The sequence below is a fragment of the Brassica napus genome, chromosome C9 (genome assembly GCF_020379485.1).
Source record: "Brassica napus cultivar Da-Ae chromosome C9, Da-Ae, whole genome shotgun sequence".
Classification (NCBI taxonomy): domain Eukaryota; kingdom Viridiplantae; phylum Streptophyta; class Magnoliopsida; order Brassicales; family Brassicaceae; genus Brassica; species Brassica napus.
This window is the reverse complement of record NC_063452.1, coordinates 63,610,438-63,628,366: the sequence shown is the minus strand read 5'-3', so window position 1 is coordinate 63,628,366 and position 17,929 is coordinate 63,610,438. Positions and strand designations below refer to the sequence as shown.

The following is a 17,929-nucleotide window of genomic DNA, read 5'->3' as shown; positions in this document are numbered from 1 at the left end:
ATGTTTTCTTATTGCAACATCATTTTTTGTTTTGTAAAAATTAGTTAATGGCAGAAGACGGAAGAATATATATAAGCTTCTTGACGTTGACTAGGTACCAAACTCATGTACAATATTATAATGTCAAAGAGAAGAAAGAGCCAATTCGAGAAATAGTAATGAAAAAAAAAAAGAGAACTAAAATAGTGTAAAAAGATTCCTCCAGCCAATCCATAAAGCCCCCAAAATATTTTATAAATTTCCACCATATATCTACAATTTTGCAAATGGGTGTGTGGTACATATGTATATTTGTTTTCTTCGTATCCCCTTGTTTTGTACTGTTAAATCAATAATTAAACCTCTTGAACCAATATCATCTCCTATGGTTTGAAAAATACCAATTTAATAAGATAGTGAACAAAATCGACCAGACTTGTCCCGGCCTCAAAGCTGCCGACGCCGCATTTGTATTACTACCGAATATCATTGAGAAAAGGCCACCATCGCTGTCGCTGCCACCACCGCCGGGTCCACCTTTACTGTAGCCGCGTGTGATGGTCCCACCACCGTCAGTGATTCCGGGAAAAACTCCTCCTTGGCCGTTTCTCCCACTATACCACCAAGCCATATCATCAACAATTATAATCATCATAATAACAATATCTTATTTATAATTACGATTCATCTGAATGTGTTGTATCATTGGATACTAACAGTGACATGAACCTTTGATCAAAATGGACGAATCAACGTAAAAAGCTCAAAAGAGGGAGTAAAGACGAAACAAGTTGCTCCATCACATGCATGTTTCACATAAAAAAATTCTTCACATGCAAGAGTTTACGACTTTACGTTTAGATTCACTTCTAGTCCTATCAAATAAAAGTGGAAGTTTTTTTAGTAAATAATTCTGAAATTCACATTTCAAACAAAATATTGTGACGAGTGAAAAAGATTTAGCTGCCTTCTAAAGTAGTTTGACAAGGAATATCGAATTTCTGACAACAAGACGACTAAGCGAATCCGCATCATTCTTACATACTTTAACTTTGCAAAAGAGGGTCAAATGTAAATTTTTATCAATTTAAATATCAAAAAGATCAAATGCAGCACCAAGTAGGTGATGGAGGTACGTATAATATATACATATTATGACTGTTTATTCCACATCCTGTAAGTAGATCGAATCTATATATTATATAGTCTTCGAACTGGTCCCACTAGGTATCGTTTTTTGCTGGAAAGCAGATGATTCAAGAATATATTACGAAATATGATTTTATAAACCCATCTTTATTATATAGATGTGTCTTATCGCCTATCCATTTACAAAGTCAATTATATCGGTCCATTATCATTAAAGCCGATAATCAAACCCTAAATGTGACTTCACACCTTAAATGTGTGAAGAACTATTTCACAAGGAATGAGTTAAAAAAAAATCTATTAAACAAGGAAATGAATATTATTTTCTTGTTTTTAAAGTTCTTCCAATATGTGGGGTTTAGATATATACCAAGTTGCTAAACAATGAACCACCAAACCCTAAACGGGCGAAGAACTTGCTAATAAGGACATGAATCTTTTTATTTTATAATTATAGTTTCGTTGTTTGGTTTTAAAGATATACCATATCGTCAAACAAAGACAACCACCAAACCCTAATTTGCTGAAGAAATGGTAATAAGGAAATGAATATTTTTAATAGGTAATTCATTTTTTTGCATGTAGTAGAGGAAATACGACAAAGCATCAAGAAAAGCATATAGATAAATAGATTAGACACTATAGAAAGGCTTTTGGGTTTTTCATCTTTTAGAAGTTTAGATCTCCGATCCACACGCTACGCACGTGTGAGGTTTTTTTCAAAAAGGGGAAAAGATAATATTTTCTTAACATTTTTTTTTTTGTAAACTGGCTTAATATTTTCTTAACATGCAAAGAACAAAGAAATGAAAAGAGAAAGGCTTTATGCATGTTCATGTTAACGTCATGGTTTTCTTTGTTGCCATTTCTTTTTTTGATAATCCAGTATCCGACCACTTTGCGTGATCGACTAGCCCACCGGGCCGAAGCCCAAGCCATTACAGGATTTTTAAGCGTCCACTTAAGGGCCCCTGGTTACGCGAAATGGTCTGGAGGGCGAGAGGCAGCCCATGTAAATACTCCTCGTGGCCGGGGCTCGAAGTCGGGTGGCGGGCTCTTTGTTGCCATTTCGGAATTGTCGTAACACTTTTTTTTTTTTTTTTTTTTGTAAACTAATTGTCGCAACACTTTGATGTGTAACGCACACTAACTATTCGATATCCAAAACATTTTATGACATGCATATACATCTCGGCGTCAGAAAAATATAAAACTGAAAAATATATTTACTCTAAGAAAATAGTTTTTTTTGTCATAAATATATAGTCAGTTTAGTGAAGAATAATGATCATTTTATCATAAATTACTTAATTTTCTCATAAAAAATAAAAGGATTAATTAGGTATTTACGTTCCTCAGATAATATTATTTTTTTTATAAAATGTGAATATTATTTTAGCAAGAAATCAATAAAGTTAGACCCAAAAAAAAATCAATAAAGAATACTGGCAAAACAGTAATAAGAAAGATGCTTCTTTGGGTAGATGGAGCAACACAGTAAAAAAAATCATATAATACCTGGGATCGCCGAAAACGCCGGCATTGACCGTTAGCTGGTCAATGAATCCAGCGGCTTTGGCCTGAAGACTAGTGGCTCGGGCGTACGCTAGACTGGCTCCATCACCTGACGGCACGAAAAACGCTCCGTTAACCATAACGTCTCCGTCCGTCCTCCAGTTCCATTTCGCCCAGTGTTTCTCGTTTGTGTCCACTCGCTTCGTCACCTGTGACGGCGTCAACGTTATAACGACAAAATAATCGTAACCGGCAAACAAGACTCCTGCCGGCGCGTGGGACTAGGCGCTAATGGCCCATTATTGCCGACACGTCAGCAAGAAAAAACAAAGTGTCCCCACCAATACATATCCAGTCTCAAAGAGAGACTGTCATCTTTCAAAATGTTTGGTTATTTATTTTTGCAAGATTTTGGTTTACTATATCTTTTGGCATAAATAAATGGATTAATATAATAGTTACCTCTTTAAACTTGAGGAAAATAATCAATCATTTTTCTCAAAATGCTTGTATTTTTCTTGAATAATAATATATTTGGCATAGATATATCTTCTATATTAAAATAGAAGTCACAACCTTGATTCATGTGTGATTTTTTTAAAAATTAGACCTAATGGACCTATTCCTAGAAAATCATGTTACATTTAATATCTAATCTTATCATTTTAATTTTGGGCCTACAAAAAATGTTTATTGGGCTATTAATAATTGGATTTAAACAATAGATGATTCATTGGACTTATAGATAATATAAATTAAATATATATAATTTAATGTTGTAATATTATATCTCTATATGCTAAATATTTAAATATTTGTCGATGTTAACTTTTAAAATTATAGAAAAAAAAAATTTAAATAACAAAAATCATATTATCTAACAATGATTAATCTTTACTACCTTAAACCAATGAAAACAAATTTTAAACTATATAAATTATTTTAAAAATTAAACAAAAACTAAATATTTAATTATTTACTGGATAATATAAATCTATGAAGCGAAAAGTTTAATTTTTTAAAAACTTTCTAAATTTGTGAAATGTTACAATATATTTGAATATGACAATAAAACAATATTTTATTAATCTTTATATATATAGTTATGATTGTAATAATGAAATAATAACCGAAAATATATATATAGAAGAAGATACAAATACATGTGAAAGTTTGAAACAATCTATTCAATGAAAAAATATGCAGTAAACTTATTATGTTTTAAAAATTTATAGACACATATATATTATAATAAATACCAATTTAGAATTGAAAACAAAATATTTATATAAAAATAAATGAAAACAAAAACCCGCGCGGTTGCGCGGGTCGAAATCTAGTCTATATTATTAAAAGAGAAGTTCCCATTTGAAAATGTTCTTACTTCATTAATTAAACTCATTTTTTTTTGCTTGCCTTTTTCAGTTGCATTTATGAAATATCCTAAAACGAATAAAACTGCCTAATTTATTACTTGTATTTTCAGTTACATTAATGAAATATGCTTAAATGAATTTAAACTTCCTATTTTATTGTTTGTCTTTTTCACTTAGCTTAATGAAATATCCTTAAATAAATTTGGACATAATGTCATTTAATCAACCAAAAAAACTCATGAGTTATCCTTACGTGCATAATTTTAATAATGAATATTTTTAAAAACGTGGATCATTAAAATGTTACCTAAAACATGATGCACTAATATATAACATGCATCAATAAAACTAGAATTTGACTCACACAATTGTACGGATATTATTTTCAGTTGATTAAATTTAAAAATAATTATTTATTCAAAAAATATTTAAGAATGGCTATGTTTTGAAAAATTATATGGTATTATTTGCTCATAACTCATTTGTCATTTGATAAATTGTTAGAAAGAAAATTTTAGCATAATATAACTTAGTTGTCATTTGCTAAATTTATGGTTTTTATTTATATTTTTTATTATTTAATTATAATATTTTCATTTTATATTTAAAAGATAAATGAATTTTCTTTCAAACAATATTTTTGTAAATGTATTTTTTAAAAAATAGCCAATTAAAATTTTTATTATCATTGAATATCATTATTTTTGACATAATTTGAGTTTTCGTTTACATCAAAACTTATCATATTTTAGGATAATTTTAATTTAAAATGTAATTTTCATATTTTTCAAACAAATTTTAAAAATATTTTTTAAATATTTTGTTATAATTTTTAAAAAAATATTGAGTTGCATTTCAAATAAAAAGGTAAAGATATTAAAAATATTCTAATTAAAATATGTAAAATTTAATATAATTTTAAGGAAATGGTCAAAATAAAAAAAAATTACACATAAAATAATCATGATTTTTGTTAACTGGACGGATCATTATTTATATGATATCGCACACGAAAGAAAAATTTCTGTTTTTAAAATTATTTAATTAACTTTATACTCATTTTTTTTATATTTTTTATATGATATCACACATTCGTAAAAAAATAGATAGTTTAAGATGCAAAAAAAAATATTTACTTAATGAATATAATATGAACGAATATTACAAATACATCATTTAATAAAATATATAATTAAAAACTGAAAATTCATACCTGCGCGAGTGGATTATTATAATAGTTACCTCTTTAAACTTGAGGAAAATATTCAATCATTTTTCTCAAAATGCTTGTATTTTTTCTTGAAAAATTATGTTAGAGTAATAATATATTCTGTTGGCATAAATATATGGATTAGTATAATAGTTACCTCTTTGGCATTGGGATTAATGGGTGCGGTGTAACGATTACCCTGACTATTGATCGTAGGGTTAGCACTTCCACCAATTGCATACATCTCCCATGCAGTGAAATCATTATTCACCACATGAATGTAACCATGTCTACACCGCGGCATCCTCTGCACGAGCCCCTCTCCGAAATGGTTGAACGCAATCGTCACTTGCATCCCCGTGTCCGCCGTATACCTTTCCAATACAATGCCACAAAATAATAATTGGGTTAGATTGATAAATCCAAAACTTGTACGCTTTAATTTAAAAAGATACAAAATCAAAGGACTTTTTGCGGGTTGTTATTTTTTTTACCGGTCGTCATGGCCTAAGAGCATGACTTCGTCGTGGTGATGAAAGTAGTTGTTGGAGATCGTAACGGCCGTTGACGCAAGGATGACGTCGATGAGTCCGTCGGAACAGTACCCAAGAGAGCAGTGATCAACCCAAATGTGATGCGAAGCGGAGACGGAGATCCCGTCTCCGTCGGAGACTCCTCTGAACCCGACGTGCGTCGGCGACGAAGCGACCAGAGTGTTCCCCGAGGGTTTGCAGTGGTGAACGTGGACGTTGTGGATGATGACGTGGCTCACCTGCTGGATCGTGAGGCATCCGTGGCCGGTGATCTGCACGTTCGCGCCGCGTCCGTCGATGGTCTTGTAGCTTCCGACGATGAGCTCGTGCCTGAGTTTGATCCCCATGTCGCCGGAGAAGACGATCCAGAGAGGCTCAGGCTGGATCACGGCGTGGCGGAGGGTCCCGGGGATCGGGTTCGCCGCGTCGTCGGAGGAGGAGTCGGTGACGAGGTAAAAGCGGCCGCCTTTGCCGCCGAGCGTGCCTTGTCCGAAGCCGATCGAGCAGTCGGCGAGGCGCTGGCGGTTTTGAGACCAGTTTGGGTCGCAGCGCCAGCAGTCGTCGATTGGGTTGCCGGTGATGCAGGAAGGTATTGGCGACGACGACGTCGTGTCGCCGTCGTCTTGTTGGTAAGTGAGGAGGTTTCTTCTGTGGAGAGAATCGTTGAGCTTCCTGTACTCAGAAACAAAGAATGTTAAACGTCGAGAAAAAACAGAGAACTCTGTTTTCTTATGGCTTGAGAAACAGAGGATTTTTTAAAAATTTCAACTTTTTTCCTCCTTTTCAAATTATAAGTTGGATTACTTGAGAATGATAAAGACCCAAAAGACTAAAAATGCAAGAAGAGTAAGAGAAGAGTTTATATTGTACCTTTGGACATTAAGAACAATATCTTCAGGGAATGGGTGTTGGTGTGGGAGAGAAAGATTGGAAGAAGATGTTGAGATTGTTGCTGATGATGCATATGAATAAGATGCTCTTCCATGGATAGAGAGAGAAACCAAGAGGCAGACCCAGATTATCCAAATGCATGTTGGTTTTTGAAGAATATGGAACCTCTCATGAGCCACCATTATAAACATCCACTTCTTTCTGAAAAAGACCAGCTAAATCAGAAAACAGAAGATTCTTAAATATGGCTTCTATGGGGAATTGTGCAGGTTGGGTTTTATATAATAATTTAGTTGTGTTTCCTCCCTTTTTTTCATATAGTATATCCTAATATCTCTATAGTTTGTTTCAAGTAGAAGAAAAGAAGTTTAGAGAGGGAAGGAGGGAGATAGAGATAGTGTGTGAAGGGACAGAGAATCCTTAAAGGGCTTAAAGACTCTTTCTCTCTCCTTCTTCCAATCTGATTTCTTACTTTTTTGTAAGAGTGACTCAGTTAGCTTACATTACCTGATCATCTACACATCCCTCTCCCTGAAACTATCTTTTTAAATGGATTTTAATGTCATTAAACTCGGGTCAAGTTACGTAAATATAAGGATATACTATATGAAAAAAAGGAATCTTTACCTCGAATGCAAGATGTATATAACTCTCTGTTAGAGATTCTGGTTCGATGTGAACACACAAGAAGAGCAAAAAACTTCTAAATATTTTGTCCAAACTCGAAGAACAGAGTTGTTCGTGAAGACCGTCTTTGTCGGAATTGTCTTCTTGGAAAGGAGTTTTACTTATGTTTCCATAAATACGTTCTTCTTATTTTTCAACCACAAATGGAAAATTTGTTTTGCAATCTCGCATAATGGAAACTTGTCATTTTTGGAAAGTCATCTATCCTTCTTGCTCAGTAAACTCTTTAGATTCTTTTTTGTTACGAATCGTCATTCTGATTTATTTATTTTATGCAAATATTCATTTTTTTTTGCTTATCTCGTTTGATTAGCTGGGTTATGATCCAAAGGAATCCCAGTATGGCTGAAAGCTTTGAGGATTTGATTAATATAGGTTTACTCAAGTTATATTTTGAAAACTTACCATAACATTTGTATTGTATACGTCATGCAATTATGGCCCTTCATATACTCAGGGGGATCATGTCCAGAATAAAATATAATTCCACCCTTACTTGTTACTCCAGTTGTTTTAATGAAACTGAAAATAAATTAAATTTGTGAATAATTTTGCATCTGTTTAGCTAATAATCTATTTGCTAATTTTAATCGACAAAAGGTGGCGCTCTCAACAACTTGTTTGTAATCAGTTGTTTATTGCAATTGGAGTATTTTGGAGTACCTAATCAATTTAAGGAACAATATGTTGAAATTGTGAATAAAATAGTGGTAATATGCTTTCTTTCATTGGGTAGCTATGCGAGACAGACTTCAAACAGCTGATAGAATGCAACATTGGAACGTCGCAATCAACACAACTTGTGTTTTGTGCAATGAAGAGCAGGAATCTTGTTGCCATTTGTTCTTTGATTGTCGATACTCGAGACATATATGGAGAAGGCTGATTGGAGGTCTCTTGCTCGACGATTTCACCACAGACTGGAATGCGCTCAAACTGCTCATGTCCAACCCGAGACTCACCCCAACAAAGACTTTTATCTTTCGGTATGCTCTACAAGCGACAATGCACACAATCTGGAGAGAACGCAATGCTAGAAGGCATGGAGAACATCCACAAGATACTAGCTGCTTGATCAGGTTTGTGGACAAGACAATGAGACTCATGTTGCTTTCAGTGAAAGAAAAGGGCCAGAAGTATCTTGATGAAGGATTGAGCACTTAGTTTGGGATACAAGAAACAAATGGAGGAGCTGGATAAATTCTTTTATTTATAGCATTCTGTTGATTCTTTAAATACAAAGAAAAACTGATGCAATTGATGTAAATAAGTTTTTTTGGTTTGAATAAATTTTACATTCATTCAAAAAAAAAAAAAAAAAAAATAGTGGTAGAATAAGACATAACTACAAAAAGAAATGATGTACAAATAATTCAATAAAATCGGCTCCATAAAAAAGATCTTTGGAGAAAATATCATAATTCCAGTAAAAGGGTTCAAGAGTGCAGCAGGAGAAGAAAGAGAGAGTGTAAGATGGAGATCTTTTTTTGGGTCCGACGTACGGCCGGCGCGTGAGCTTTCGTGCCATCGCCGTAGCCCTTTCCTTTCCTTTGTACTTGTTCCTCCCCACTCCTTCTTCGCAGTCCCATCATCGACCGCTTTGTCGGAGCTCTGGTACCGCAACCATCCATCAAAGGTGGTTCGGCTTCTGGAGGAACGACGCGATCGATTGGAGGTTCCCGATGGAGATGGAGCGGCTTCATGTTCAGGTGGTGTTTTTTCGGGAGATGGAAGCTACCCTAGATCCATCGTCGCCGGTCTTTATGCGGGAGGTGGAGGCTTTCTCAGATTCACCGTCGCCGCTTTAGCTTCCAGGAAGGGGAGGCTCAATCAGCTCTGTCTTCACCGGCTTTTGGTCACGGAGAGTGGAGGCTTGCAAAGCTCCGCGCTGCCGTCTTGGAACCCGAGGTCCTTTGGGTTGTGGTGATTAGATTGAGGTGTGATAAGTGCGGTATGGTTCTTGTAGTTAGGTATAGGTTCGTGGGCCGTCGCGGATGAGATCTCGGTTGATGATGAAGCTCTCCGGCAACGGCGAGGATGTACAAGAGGAGGATAGCACTGGTTCTCGGCTCGCCTGTCTAGGGTTTGTGGTGATACATAGTCAGAAGAGATCTCGTTAGATCGATGGAACTCTCCGGCGTGAAGACAGAGCGGCGTAGAATGACTATGGTTTCGTTGGAGACTCTTCAGTCTCTGAGCTCCGGCGAAACGAGGTTGTCGGTGGCAAGTTCCGGCGGCTGTGCGAAGAGGTTTCGGTCAAGTCGAAGTGGGTGACGCGTGTCATACTGATGGCCCAGATTCTTACACGTGTTCAAATCCCAGCCTCCTTGTCGCGCGCCTAGATCAAGCTGTCCGGTTTCAATGTTTGGGTCTTTGGGCCGTTTAGTTTACTTGGGCTTCGGCCGTTAATGTTGTAGCCCGTTGTATCTGTGGGCTTTTTGTTTGGTACTTGATGTACTTGGGCTTCGGCCGATTGGGTTTGGCCCGTTTGATTAATAAAAACAAATCTTGGCGGAAAAAAAAAAGAAGAAAATATCATAATTCCAAATTTCGTTTGGTGAGATTCTAGGCCAAGTTGACATTGTTGCCCGTGTGATAGCCAGTACGGTTAAAACGAACTATTAATCTTACCCGTGTGATAGCCAGTACGGTTAAAACGAACTATTAATCTTAACTTTGAATAAGCATAACATTACTATGTTCTGTATTTGATTAGGTGAATACCTTTGACGTAAAACTACAAGTACATGCATGCAGGCTGTAGATGGATAAACTTTTTTTGTTGTTTAGAAACTTGAGAAGAATTATGATTTTAGTTAAAGATAGTAGTTCTGTTGGGAGACATTCTGATCAGAATGAAGGTGAGAAAATGAGCTACCTCTGATTCGAGCTTAAGAAAAAAACTAGGGTATGAACACCTCTTCCGCCTATGGATTGAAACTAATGAACACAATCTCACAATTTAACTTTTCAAACTATGATTTATGTATAACAGTTTTGTAAAAAATTGATAAAACTTTAATTCAATTCTTAAGCTGTGAATGATATCTTCGAAAGTTAAAACATAAAAGAGATAAAACTTGAAAAAGGAAAAGAAAATAAAGAGGGAAAAAGCAGAATAATTTAATTACCTCGCATATTTTTTTGTTCCAGTAACTTTGAAAGTTTTGAAATTTTAGTGAAAAATTTCATAACAGATCAAAATATATCAGTGTGACGACACAGAATAATCCTGAGTTAATGCTTTACCCAATTCGAATAATTCGGATAACCATTTCATAAATCAAAACGACAACTAGTATGTCGTTTCACTACAAAACAATCCCAAAGTCCCAAACACTCTCTCTCGCTCACTCTGCTTCGTCTTCCCTCCTCGATTCGAAATTCCAAAATCCGATCCAGTCTTCCTTAGGGTTTCTCGTCCCCGCCTCCACCATGAGCTCCGCCACGGTTCTCGACGGCGATAATTATGCTGCTCAAGGTTCGAATTTAACTCTCACTTCTTCGCATTTTCGATTTCCCTTTGTAATTCATCTGGATTTGACTGGTCGCATCTCGCGAGGCTTTTCGTAATTTGCCCCCCTTTATCGATCAAATTCGAAAACTTTTGGGTATCCTCTGAGGATTTGCTATTGAATTATATCTCTATTATCGTTCGCATCCGATTCGCTGCTCGCTAACATTTGCCTTTTGCTTTTTATCGGAAATTTAGGGTTTTGATTCCGCCTTCGTGAGACTGTTATTAGATTTACCTTTAGTGTTAACACAGTGGTGAAATTTGTGCAGAGGTTCGTAGTATTCATAAGGAATCTTTGACGAGCAGTGCACAGAGGAGAAAACTGGCGGATATTAGCAATTTGGGCAGAGAAGAGACGCAGCAGCTGCAGCAGCAAAATATGCTCTTCTCTTCTAAAGAATATGCTGCGAAGCTTGAAAAGGCATTGCCTTTTGCATTTTTTATTTTGTTGCGTTTGTGGTGGCAGACTGTTTTTTTGTTGATTCTCGGTTGCTTTATTGGTCTTTGCAGGAGAACATGACACTGCTGAAAGCTCTAGCACACAGAAAGTAACCATCTTCTTCTTTAGAATGTGTTGGCTTGTGAGTTTGATGAGCTTTTGATTTTTTTGGTGGTGATGTTTGTTTTTTGTGGCTGCAGTAAAATTATTGAGCTGAGCGGTGTTGAGATTCAGAAACTGAGGATTAACTTACGGAATGTGCAGGAAAAGAATTTGCACCTTGCACAGGCTAACAGTCATATGTTGGCGGTGTGTTCTCCATCTTTTCTATGGTTCAGATTTGAGATGATTACTATGATCTAAGTATGGCTTCATTTGTCTTTTCTTTTTTTTTTTTTCTGGCAGGAACTCAATACAAACAGAGACAGGGTATGCTTTTCTGGGAAGTTGCTTATAACGAGGCTTTCTTATTTCATTATATTGCAACTTCCTTGATCAACTGACATTGTGTGTACGTTTTCAGCTCAAGCTACTTCAGCATGAGCTTGGCTGCAAGGATGTATTACTCGAAGCCAGGAAAATGCAGACTGAGGCAAGTTACTTCCCTGTTTAGTATATTTCCATTGACTATAGTTACCTGGAAAAAGAGTTATTAACTTGAGAATTTGTCACCTACTTTCTTCCAGGAGCAAGGACTTCCATCTAGAGATGACTCTACGAAAGATAAGGTGCTAACTCGAATTTCCTGAGCATGAAATAATTCTATTGAGCACTGTATTTGGCTTTGTTGTCGACTTCAAGGTTCCATCAAACGTTTCTGATGGATATTGCGAACCTTTTCAGGCGCATGACATTAATCACAAAGATACCAAGAGGAAGCGAACGTCAAGGATAAAACGTAAACTGTTTATCATATCTTCATTGTTGATTCTAGATGTATATATTTTTGCATACTTACCCTATATCGTTTTATTTCAGCGTCAAAAAGCTCCATCGTTAAGCCAGTACAGATTAAAGAGAACGCCAACAGTAAAAGGTCCATATCTGCTTCATGTTTAATCCATGTATTCTGTGAAAGCTTTTGGCAGTCAAGTAAACCTTTATTGGTATTGTTTGGTTGTAGGAGAGTTTCTGGAGTCATAGATACTACTGTTATCCCTGAAGTAACCTGTCAGACTGAAAATGACGCTGAAAAAGGGTTTGTTTCTCAAGGGACCAACCAAATTGTTGACAGTATTGTCAACAGTAAGTTTGTTCTTGATGCTGCTAACCCCATAAAAGACGGCGTGCATAGCAAGAGGTTCTTATATTCACTCCGACAATTACATTTTTTTAAATATCAGTTTCTGTTCCAAAACAATGGGAAGACAAGAATGTCGTATTTGTGATTCGATGTCTTTGTCTGATTGTTTTTTCATAGGCAATGTGTACGAAGGAAATCTACCAGGTTTGATGTTCAAGAAACTGAACAAACGGACGCAGTGCTTGAGATGGATGATGCCAAAGAAACTAAAGAAACCACAAGGTTTGTTATCTAGTGTTTTTTTTTGGGCTCTTCCTATTGCACAATAACGTATTGCACTGACGTTGTCTCCGTTTGGAGCAGGATTTGTTTGAAAAGACGGTCTGCTCGGTTAAGGCCCGAAGAAGTTGAACCATGTAAAAGCTTCCATGAGAGAGACGAAGTCAAGGAGACAATCAAGGGGAGAAGGTTTGTAACAGCTTGAATAACGCCCTCTTTACAAGTAGCATCCTTTATAGATCTCACTTAAAACAATGCATTAGAGGTCACTAATTTCCTGTATTACTTGGCAGAGTCTCTTCAAGACAACAGTCTGCAAGGTTTGATTTCCAAGAACCGGAAGTGACTGAAACCGTGAGTGCTGATGATGCAAGGTATGTTGAAACACATCGTTTTTGGTTTTCTCTATCCCGTTGATTGATAGCATATAACTAAGTTAGCTAAAACCACTTGCATTTTCTCTCCTGGATAACACTAAAAGGTCCCTATCTGCTTCATGTTGAATACATGTTTTGTGTGAAAGCTTTTAGTAGTCAAGTAAACCTTTATTGGTATTGTTTGTTCTGTAGGAAAGTTTCTGGAGTCATAGATACTACTGTTATCCCCGAAGTAACCTGTCAGACTGAAGATGACGCTGAAAAAGGGTTTGTTTCTCAAGGGATCAACCAAATTGTTGACAATATTGTCAACAATAAGTTTGTTATTGATGCAGCTAACCCGGTAAAAGACAGTATGCATAGCAAGAGGTTCTTATACTCAGTCCGAGAATTACATTTTTCTAAAATATCAGTTTCTGTTCCGAAACAAGAGGAAGACAAGAATATCTTTTTTGTGAGTCGATTCCTTTATCTGGTTGTTTTGTCATAGGCAATGTGTGGGAAAGAAATCTACCAGGTTTGATGTGCAAGTAGCTGAACAAACAGAAACAGTGCTTGAGATGGATGATGTCAAAGAAACTAAAGAAACCGCAAGGTTTGTTAGTTAGTGTTAATTCTTTTGTCCTCTTTCCACTTCAATCACCTACGTTGTATGTATCGCACTGACACTGTGTCCGTTTCGACAGGCTTTCTTTGAGAAGAGGGTCAGCTCGGTTAAGGCCCAAAGAAGCTGAACCATGTAAAAGCTTCCATGAGAGAGACGAAGTCAAGGAGACGGTCAAGAGAAAAAGGTTTGTATCAGCTTGAATAACCTCCTATTTACTAGTAGCATCCTTCATAGATGTCGTTAAAAACAATGCATTAGAGGTCACTAATGTCTTGTATTACTTGGCAGAGTCTCTTCAAGACAACAGTCTGCAAGGTTTGATTTCAAAGAACCGGAAGTGACTGAGACCTTGAGTGCCGATGATGCAAGGTTTGTTGAAACATTTCATTTTTGAGTTTTCTCTGTCTATGTGACTGGAACCTTGAACCACTTGCATTTTCTTACCTGGATAATATTTCAGAAGCTTAGTAAGCGATGGGTCTGAAGCTGTAGAAACATCTGAAAGCAGACATGACACAAAAGATACAAACGGGACACGCAGGTTTGTTAGTGGGATTGAAACTTCCTGCATTTCCGCTGATGAGGTTAGAGTGTCAATGATGTAATGTGAGTTTTGTCTTTGTGGTCTACTCGTCAGGGTCACAACGAGAAGGCAATCAGCAAAGGGTAAATCCCAAACAGCTACAGAAACTAAAGGAGCCATCGAAGATGTTGTAGTGACAGACCCGTCTATAAGCATCAACACAGTCCAAGAGTGTGATGTTTTACCATCGACGGTTTCTCCGGAGGACCATGAAAAAGAATCAAAGAACAAGCCTGAAGCTGAGGAAACCGGAGGAATGATGAGAAGAAAGTCCATGAGAAGAACATCGAGACATGCAGCTGAGAAAGTGCAATCATACAGAGAAGTCTCACTTAAAGTAAAGTTGCGGCGAGACTGCTGAATCTCTCTTGGCCTCTAGCTTATGTTCTTAATATGCTAAAGATTGTTGGTTCAGTAGCTTACTTCGTGCTTTTGTATATCCAAGTCAAAGGTTATCTTTGACTTCCTCTTCTACTTTTTTTTTTCTTTGACTTCCTCTTCTACTTAAAAACGATTGTGTAAGCTAAAAAAATCTACACTTTTAATGGGTGTGTGCATTAGTCAGACTAAGTGACTACTTCTGGTAGTGTTTCTCATTTCTTGTTTCTGAAAAGTCAACCCTTTGATTCGATGACACTGGTTTAATTTAATTCTGGTTTATATGTTTTACAGATTAGCGTACTTGCATTCACTTCTGCCTGATAATGCAAGAGAGACATTAGAAAGGGGGTTTCTCATACTATTTTATAATATTACTTTTATAACGAGAGGGTTTTTAGTAATTAAATCTCTAAACTCAAGAGTCAAGATGAATAGTAAAAAAACCGTCAACTAAAAATCTTGTAAAATAAACTCTCAATTTTAATTCCGTTAACATATGTTAACCTCCGTCTAAACAATCGTGACGCATGGTGACATACGTTAACAGTTTATAAGTTCATGATTTATAATGTTGAAAATTTAGTTGATGAGTTTTTTTACGATTCAAAAATAATTGATAGGTTTTATCAATAAAAATCGTTAACTATTTTAAAATATTTATTATCATTTATACATTGTTTTAAAAATATTTATTATCATTTATACAGTGTTTTAGATTGATTTATAAGCCATTAAAACTAATTTTATAAATGATTTTTGAATATCTATGAGGACGTAACAACAATGATCTGTATTTACAACTGATTAGTTTGATAAGGTATACACTTAAATGGGCTGAGTAAGCTCGCTCTTTCTCAAACACACTTTTGTGATGTTTCTTCTTTGTTTTAACATAACTTTTTTTCTTTTTTTTTCTGCAGTTTAAATGATCCAAATCCAGATCCGGGAACCGTTGATTTACTGTTTAAAATGGTTTACATGGGCCCTTTGGATCCACCAAGGGATCAAACCGTTAAAACCCTCTTCATCCGTCTTCTCAACTCCAATGTTCACGAGGAGCACCTACGTGATCGTTTCTCTCCTTATGGAGAGATCGAATCTATTGTCTACTTTGGCATGAGAGGTGTGAGTTGTGCTTTTCTCACCTACACAACCCGACAAGCTGCAGAGAAGGCCATGCTAGAGCACTCCCCATGGGTTGATGTCAACGGTCAGATGCTTAAACTGTTATGGGGAACACATCGGATCCCGAAAGACGCTGAACTAGTTGGAGGATCTAACGTGGTCAAGAATGATGGTGGTGGTTTTGCTTGGGTTAAGGAGACCAAAGATGTTGTAGAGCTTCCATACTGGTGCAAACGAGGTTATGGCAGTTCTGAACAGCTTGGTGGTTGGGGGTTTGATGGAAGAAGAGGATGGGATGCTGGCATTGGCGGTTCAAACTGGGCTAAAGTGAATGCTGTTGGTGGATTTGGCGAATGCTTAAACTGGGGTAGGGCAAACGATGGTATATCAAGCTCGGGGAAGGACAATTATTCTAGTGGGGGATCTAACTGGGGTCAACAGGATGGTTGTGGTTTTGCTTGGGGTAGCCAGAACAACAACTATGGTGGTGGGGGTCCAAGCTGGTCCAGTCTAGGTGATGCCGGACGAACAGGAGGCTGGGAAACCAACACTGGGGATGATGATGATGATGCATGGGGATGCAAACCAAACGCAGTAGCGTCGTCATCAAGTGGAGATCAGTAAATAAAAGACCTGAATTGACTTTTAAGTTGGTCTCTGACTATCTGTCTCTCTCTCTATCTACTCTAAGCCCAAGTTTAGTCTTTTGGGGCTCTCTCTTCTTTATGTTATGGTTTGAAAACTCTTTGGTTTATTTATTGCCGTGACTAAAAAAAGGCCTCTGGTTTTGTAGCCCTTTTGACACATATCGGAGTTTCATCTCCTTAATCTACTATGAATGCTTACTACTACTACTACTACTTGTGATTATTCTGACGCATCACAGCTTGATTTATTCTCACATATAGTCGGATGTTTTCAAATTGGACTTCCATAATTTTCTTCTGTATGAGTTAATTAATGAAATAAGACAATGGAAGAAGATAAGCTTCCTGAAGTTGGCTTGGTTCCAAACTCATGTTGTGTCACGAAAAATCCTCATTTTCTCATAGCTTCCCTTTGTAATTATAATAATTTTTAATAGATGAAAGGGCCATTTCGAGAATCAGTAATGAAAAGAGAATCAACAATTTTGAGAGCAGAAGAAAGACTCCATAGCCGCGTGAGCTCGGAGTACCCACGTCAATGAACCCCCTCTTGGGTTCGTCTTTTCAATTTTTTATTATTAAATTTTTTTTTTTTTGATTTAAAAAAAAAAAAAAAACTAGACTAATCTCGGGCCGCCAAGACACGTGGGATCCGCGCTACAGTGATGAATTTTAGGAGAGAGGGGTTCATCCCAAAGAGCTTTAGGAGAGAGGGGGTTCATGGGATTGAATCAACAATTTTGAGAGCAGAAGAAAGACTCCATAGCCGCGTGAGCTCAGAGTACCCACTTCAATGAACCCCCTCTTGGGTTCATCTTTTCAATTTTTTATTATTAATTTTTTTTTATTATTTAAAAAAAAAAAAAAAAAAAAAAAACTAGACCAATCTCGGGCTGCCACGACACGTGGGGCCAGCGCTACAGTGATGAAGTTTAGGAGAGAGGGGTTCATCCCAAAGAGCTTTAGGAGAGAGGGGTTCATGGGATTGAATTATTTTATTATTATTATTTTTTTATTTCTGTGTGAACTCCTCCCATAAACCCTCAATGCGGATGCTCTCATTGTCGAACTCTTCCCAATCGATAACACTCACATCCTCTTCTTCTCGACCGCTTTTCTTCTCAGCTTTTGGGACGAGCTTGGCCCCGTTTCTCTTTCCATCAACAGTTCTGTCGGAGACTACGCAACGCAAGTCTCTACGATAAGATCCATATATCATCTTCATTCGACTTTCATCGCCAATTTTAAGGAGCGTGAATCGGATCAGAAAATATCGAAAACCCTAAATTCGATCAAGTGGTGATGATTGGTTCGACTTAGCAAGAAACGAATAAGTGAGGTATGAGATGGATCCGTGGAATCGAAGTATTGAGGATGAAGAAGCTTCTCAA

The 17,929-nt window shown here is 36.7% G+C and overlaps 3 protein-coding genes across 3 annotated transcripts; 2 read left to right on the top strand and 1 right to left on the bottom strand.

Moving 5' to 3' along the window:
• Nucleotides 1-144: 144 nt before the first annotated feature.
• LOC125592305 (probable pectate lyase 18) lies at nucleotides 145-7,149 on the bottom strand. The gene is made up of 5 exons (XM_048767105.1): nucleotides 6,633-7,149; nucleotides 5,724-6,434; nucleotides 5,387-5,603; nucleotides 2,647-2,852; nucleotides 145-593 (listed from the first exon to the last, which is right to left on the bottom strand). Exons 1-5 carry the CDS (start codon nucleotides 6,842-6,844, stop codon nucleotides 356-358), a joined length of 1,584 nt encoding a protein of 527 aa, XP_048623062.1. The 5' UTR covers nucleotides 6,845-7,149; the 3' UTR covers nucleotides 145-355.
• Nucleotides 7,150-10,579: 3,430 nt separating this feature from the next.
• On the top strand, nucleotides 10,580-16,742 carry LOC106372534 (SHUGOSHIN 2). Its single transcript, XM_048767593.1, has 19 exons — nucleotides 10,580-10,821; nucleotides 11,127-11,278; nucleotides 11,368-11,405; nucleotides 11,497-11,605; nucleotides 11,702-11,725; nucleotides 11,820-11,888; nucleotides 11,983-12,024; nucleotides 12,140-12,194; nucleotides 12,275-12,332; nucleotides 12,420-12,596; nucleotides 12,717-12,821; nucleotides 12,903-13,007; nucleotides 13,112-13,192; nucleotides 13,388-13,564; nucleotides 13,686-13,790; nucleotides 13,882-13,986; nucleotides 14,091-14,171; nucleotides 14,263-14,343; nucleotides 14,440-16,742. The coding sequence occupies exons 1-19, from the start codon at nucleotides 10,641-10,643 to the stop codon at nucleotides 14,744-14,746; spliced, it is 2,052 nt and encodes a 683-aa protein (XP_048623550.1). The 5' UTR covers nucleotides 10,580-10,640; the 3' UTR covers nucleotides 14,747-16,742.
• LOC125592805 (protein RNA-directed DNA methylation 3-like) lies at nucleotides 15,736-16,515 on the top strand. The gene has a single exon (XM_048768222.1). It carries the CDS (start codon nucleotides 15,736-15,738, stop codon nucleotides 16,513-16,515), a length of 780 nt encoding a protein of 259 aa, XP_048624179.1.
• Nucleotides 16,743-17,929: the final 1,187 nt, after the last annotated feature.